This window comes from Crinia signifera, chromosome 4, assembly GCF_055691185.1.
Source record: "Crinia signifera chromosome 4, ASM5569118v1, whole genome shotgun sequence".
Classification (NCBI taxonomy): domain Eukaryota; kingdom Metazoa; phylum Chordata; class Amphibia; order Anura; family Myobatrachidae; genus Crinia; species Crinia signifera.
In genome coordinates this window covers 163357573-163363853 of record NC_139220.1, presented here as the reverse complement: position 1 = coordinate 163363853, position 6281 = coordinate 163357573, and the positions used below count along the sequence as shown (strand labels likewise).

The 6281-nt window shown below is 46.9% G+C and overlaps 1 protein-coding gene across 1 annotated transcript; it reads left to right on the top strand.

The window, feature by feature from the left end:
- Positions 1-3677: 3677 nt before the first annotated feature.
- On the top strand, positions 3678-5767 carry LOC146072456 (P2X purinoceptor 7-like). Its single transcript, XM_083179691.1, has 4 exons — positions 3678-3873; positions 3967-4352; positions 4789-5153; positions 5555-5767. The coding sequence occupies exons 2-4, from the start codon at positions 4266-4268 to the stop codon at positions 5742-5744; spliced, it is 642 nt and encodes a 213-aa protein (XP_083035817.1). The 5' UTR covers positions 3678-3873; positions 3967-4265; the 3' UTR covers positions 5745-5767.
- Positions 5768-6281: the final 514 nt, after the last annotated feature.

Below are 6281 nucleotides of genomic sequence, written 5' to 3'. Positions count from 1 at the left end.
GGTGTGTGGAATCCTGCAATGGGGGTCTTGGAGGGAGTGGGGTGTGGAATCCTGCAATGGGGGTCTTGGAGGGAGTGGGGTGTGGAATCCTGCAATGGGGGTCTTGGAGGGAGTGGGGTGTGGAATCCTGCAATGGGGGTCTTGGAGGGATGGGGGGCTGGAATCCTGCAATGGGGGTCTTGGAGGGATGGTGTGTGGAATCCTGCAATGGGGGTCTTGGAGGGATGGTGTGTGGAATCCTGCAATGGGGGTCTTGGAGGGATGGTGTGTGGAATCCTGCAATGGGGGTCTTGGAGGGAGTGGGGTGTGGAATCCTGCAATGGGGGTCTTGGAGGGATGGTGTGTGGAATCCTGCAATGGGGGTCTTGGAGGGAGTGGGATGTGGAATCCTGCAATGGGGGTCTTGGAGGGAGTGGGGTGTGGAATCCTGCAATGGGGGTCTTGGAGGGAGTGGGGTGTGGAATCCTGCAATGGGGGTCTTGGAGGGATGGTGTGTGGAATCCTGCAATGGGGGTCTTGGAGGGATGGTGTGTGGAATCCTGCAATGGGGGTCTTGGAGGGAGTGGGATGTGGAATCCTGCAATGGGGGTCTTGGAGGGATGGTGTGTGGAATCCTGCAATGGGGGTCTTGGAGGGAGTGGGGTGTGGAATCCTGCAATGGGGGTCTTGGAGGGATGGGGGGCTGGAATCCTGCAATGGGGGTCTTGGAGGGATGGTGTGTGGAATCCTGCAATGGGGGTCTTGGAGGGAGTGGGGTGTGGAATCCTGCAATGGGGGTCTTGGAGGGAGTGGGATGTGGAATCCTGCAATGGGGGTCTTGGAGGGAGTGGGGTGTGGAATCCTGCAATGGGGGTCTTGGAGGGATGGTGTGTGGAATCCTGCAATGGGGGTCTTGGAGGGAGTGGGGTGTGGAATCCTGCAATGGGGGTCTAGATGTGATGGGCGGGGGCTGGAATCCTGCAATGGGGGTCTTGGAGGGATGGTGTGTGGAATCCTGCAATGGGCGTCTTGGAGGGAGTGGGGTGTGGAATCCTGCAATGGGGGTCTTGGAGGGAGTGGGGTGTGGAATCCTGCAATGGGGGTCTTGGAGGGATGGGGGGCTGGAATCCTGCAATGGGGGTCTTGGAGGGATGGTGTGTGGAATCCTGCAATGGGGGTCTTGGAGGGAGTGGGGTGTGGAATCCTGCAATGGGGGTCTTGGAGGGAGTGGGATGTGGAATCCTGCAATGGGGGTCTTGGAGGGAGTGGGGTGTGGAATCCTGCAATGGGGGTCTTGGAGGGATGGTGTGTGGAATCCTGCAATGGGGGTCTTGGAGGGAGTGGGGTGTGGAATCCTGCAATGGGGGTCTAGATGTGATGGGCGGGGGCTGGAATCCTGCAATGGGGGTCTTGGAGGGATGGTGTGTGGAATCCTGCAATGGGGGTCTTGGAGGGAGTGGGGTGTGGAATCCTGCAATGGGGGTCTTGGAGGGAGTGGGGTGTGGAATCCTGCAATGGGGGTCTTGGAGGGATGGGGGCTGGAATCCTGCAATGGGGGTCTTGGAGGGATGGTGTGTGGAATCCTGCAATGGGGGTCTTGGAGGGAGTGGGGTGTGGAATCCTGCAATGGGGGTCTTGGAGGGATGGTGTGTGGAATCCTGCAATGGGGGTCTTGGAGGGAGTGGGGTGTGGAATCCTGCAATGGGGGTCTTGGAGGGAGTGGGGTGTGGAATCCTGCAATGGGGGTCTTGGAGGGAGTGGGGTGTGGAATCCTGCAATGGGGGTCTAGATGTGATGGGCGGGGGCTGGAATCCTGCAATGGGGGTCTTGGAGGGATGGTGTGTGGAATCCTGCAATGGGGGTCTTGGAGGGAGTGGGGTGTGGAATCCTGCAATGGGGGTCTTGGAGGGAGTGGGGTGTGGAATCCTGCAATGGGGGTCTTGGAGGGATGGGGGGCTGGAATCCTGCAATGGGGGTCTTGGAGGGATGGTGTGTGGAATCCTGCAATGGGGGTCTTGGAGGGAGTGGGGTGTGGAATCCTGCAATGGGGGTCTTGGAGGGATGGTGTGTGGAATCCTGCAATGGGGGTCTTGGAGGAAGTGGGATGTGGAATCCTGCAATGGGGGTCTTGGAGGGATGGTGTGTGGAATCCTGCAATGGGGGTCTTGGAGGGAGTGGGGTGTGGAATCCTGCAATGGGGGTCTTGGAGGGATGGTGTGTGGAATCCTGCAATGGGGGTCTTGGAGGGATGGTGTGTGGAATCCTGCAATGGGGGTCTTGGAGGGATGGTGTGTGGAATCCTGCAATGGGGGTCTTGGAGGGAGTGGGGTGTGGAATCCTGCAATGGGGGTCTTGGAGGGAGTGGGGTGTGGAATCCTGCAATGGGGGTCTTGGAGGGATGGTGTGTGGAATCCTGCAATGGGGGTCTTGGAGGGAGTGGGGTGTGGAATCCTGCAATAGGGGTCTAGATGTGATGGGAGGGGGCTGGAATCCTGCAATGGGGGTCTTGGAGGGATGGTGTGTGGAATCCTGCAATGGGGGTCTTGGAGGGAGTGGGGTGTGGAATCCTGCAATGGGGGTCTTGGAGGGAGTGGGGTGTGGAATCCTGCAATGGGGGTCTTGGAGGGATGGGTGGGCTGGAATCCTGCAATGGGGGTCTTGGAGGGATGGTGTGTGGAATCCTGCAATGGGGGTCTTGGAGGGATGGTGTGTGGAATCCTGCAATGGGGGTCTTGGAGGGATGGTGTGTGGAATCCTGCAATGGGGGTCTTGGAGGGAGTGGGGTGTGGAATCCTGCAATGGGGGTCTTGGAGGGATGGTGTGTGGAATCCTGCAATGGGGGTCTTGGAGGGATGGTGTGTGGAATCCTGCAATGGGGGTCTTGGAGGGAGTGGGATGTGGAATCCTGCAATGGGGGTCTTGGAGGGATGGTGTGTGGAATCCTGCAATGGGGGTCTTGGAGGGATGGGTTTGATCATGCCTGTAATAGGGGGTCTTGGTGGGATGGGTTTGATCATGCCTGTGATAGGTGGTCTTGTTGGACTGGGGGCATGATGCCTGCAATAGGGGATTGGAGGGTGGGCGGAGAGACAGGTCACGTTAGTTAGGTATTGGAGGGTGAGGGACAGGTGCCTGGAGTTGAGGATTGGATGGTGAGGCGAGGTTTTTGTGTGTTTTTTATCAGTGCTGCTGCGGTATGTTTGTGGTATTAGCCTTATTACAAATCCACCAAATACAACTTTTAATTTATGAGATAAAGCATATATTTTTTTTTGCATTCCTTACAAATTCAAGTATTTAAAAATAAAAAGAATATAGAATCCTTACACTTTGGAGTGCATAATAACGCACTATACTACGCTTTGAATTGCATAAAATAAAAACAGTAACACAATACATAGCCAGTCAAACCTAACCAAAATGATGTTGTTTTACATTTATCTTTTCCTATTTCCTGAAAATGAATATGTCAAATTATATAAATTTGTTTTTATTTTTTCGCAGCAACAGACATCCAATTCACAGATTGCAATACAACTTTGTGAATGGCCCCCTAAGGATTCAATGCTAGTCAAACTCTATGCGGTCCATTTGTCATATTTGGAAATTGGACAATCGGCATACATTATATAGTCTTTCCTATTCCACATGGCAAACTTTTCATCCATGGTCCCCTATTATCCCATCCACAGTGGACATTACGCACCAACGCTCCTTTTTCACAGATTCACAAAGGAGAATCCTCAGCCATGGACTACAGTCATATATCACATGGGACATAGACGAATGTTAGCGATCGACACAAGACTTATGGAATCCATGGGACACTATCATCAATCAACGCTAAACCCTACATCCATGGTGCACTCCACAATCCTGTTCCACGAGCTAAATGTAAATCAGTAATCCAATTCTGTAACAAATGTTTCTTATTGTGATTATACTTGTATTTTAATGTATTTTTCAAAATATTTTTTCTTATTGTAGACAATTTGGCAAATATTTTATCGGAAACATGGAAAATTTAGAAATTCCGACATCTCAAGAACAACTTTCTACAACATCACTAAGGACCACAATGGCATGTATTATTGTGAAAAATGTAATATTTCCGTGACACTTTGCATATGGTCTAATGAAGCCAAAATTGTTTTGTCAAACAGTACAAATCTGTTGTAATCGGTACATAAATAATATGTGTAGTAGATTAAATCATTTTTTTTTTTTTTACTATACTCATTGAGTTAATTATTTTAAATTTATATCCCAATCAGAATACACAATGCATGCAAGTGAACAGAGAACCTGAAGTAACCGCTGATAGCCAAAATGTCGTTTGCAGTCAAGCAAGCCAATCAAATATGGATGAAAATGTAAATATTAAAGTAAATTAAATTTTAATCAAAGTTAAATAAAAATATTGGTATAAAATATGTCAAATTGAGAGCATTCCAGAAAATTTTTTTTTCACATTCTAATGCCCGAGACATGTGCTTTTTCATTGCACTACAATGTGCCTTGGTACAGGACTATCGGCAGAGTTATTCAAGCTATCCTGTCAGCTTGTTCATATTGCCACAAGTAATGTCCTTCTGTCAGCGATGTGGCTTGTTTTATAATTGAGAAATGGGTTGTCCTACAGAGACTAGTTTTCCATTTGTTTTGCCTAGGCTCAATTTTGATAGATTGACAGATTGATTTTGAGCATGGTATGGGGACTCAAATATTACTATAGATCTGTTAGACTATACAAAAATAGTACTATATTATATGCCAAATTAATTAAATTTATTTTGTTCATTTTGACAGACCAAAGAACTGCTGTCTAAGCTTCGAGAAAAATATAGTGGTAGCACAAGGATGAGTCAATGTTTCCCACAGAATCCAAAGCGTCAAGATAATCTCAAATATGTCGAATTTCAATCAAATACTTTGGAATGCCGGATTGGTCAAGTGGATTGGTGCAAATGTGGACAATGCGTTGCTATGGCCACCCATGTTGAATCAGTTTGCTGTATGGAAATAGAAAATGCTGGCCCATATATCCAAGACAAAACTTGTATATGCGAACACGAATTTTTTAATTTTTTTTGTACGCGGGAGGAAACAGTAAACATAATTTTCAGAGCTATCGGGGAGTATCAAAAACCACCATTAATAAAAGATATTAACCGGTAATTATTGATACTTAAATTGTTTATAGGTTATGGTTCACACCATTTTCTGGAGTTAGACTAACGCTCGGGATGGCAATGAGAAGCACTAACATACCCCAAAATGTATGTTATATTGGCGTCATAGCCGTAGTAGCAGAGATACAGCTGTGGCAAGGTGCTCTGGCTGTATTCAATTTAGTCATCTTCAGAACTGGAAAGTGTATCACGGGGATGAGTACAATTAGCTTTGCTTCTCTGAACTTGCCGGATTTAGAGTCAGTCTTGTCACCCTGAAGTGGTCATCAATTTATAATTGCGACTAATACTGGCATCCTCCAATGTTTATTTATTCAAATGTAAATATTTCAAGGCAGACTATTTTCAAGCAATAATATAATGTTTATTTCATTTGTTAACAGCCTGCAACGTAAAACTGCATATAGAGCCTTCACCGCTTGGATCCACGGATATCTTGGCGTTGGAAACAGACGTCCTATTCCATCGTGTGTAGTTAAAAAAGTTCGTTCAGCATTTCCTGACCCAGAGGGACAATATGTTGGCTTCAGACCGGTGAACGACTATGCTGCTGAATTTATGGCGTATGAATAAACTTAGTATAATGTAACATTAGTATTGGCCCTGAACAAAGTTGAAAATGTTTTTTCAAACTAGAAAATTTATTTATTACATTGTGAGTGGATGATAACTTGTGTTTCAAAAATAAACATTATTCTTGTTTGTTTGTTTGTTTGTTTGGTAAAATTGTCCTATTTTGTCTGTTGCAATCTTTGAAAAGCATATCATTTGGTAATAAAAAAGGAATGCTATTGGTCCTTCTGGCTGGATTAGAAACATACATACAGGTAGTGGTAGATGCTCAATTAGTTCAGTAGCATTGCCCAGGTGCATGAGGGAGGGGTTAATTACTGGGTAAGTAAAACAAGACATTTTTTCCCTCAACACACTGAGCAATGTTAGTAACCAATCTAGAACACTACATGATAATAGAATTCAGAGATATTGGTTACATATACCTGCGCAGGTGTATGCTATGCCCCCAAGCCGCGTCAAGGCTTCTCTGTATATTGGGTGTCCCTAGCGTTATATCTAGGTGCAGGGTGCAGCACCCCAAAAAACCATCATAAG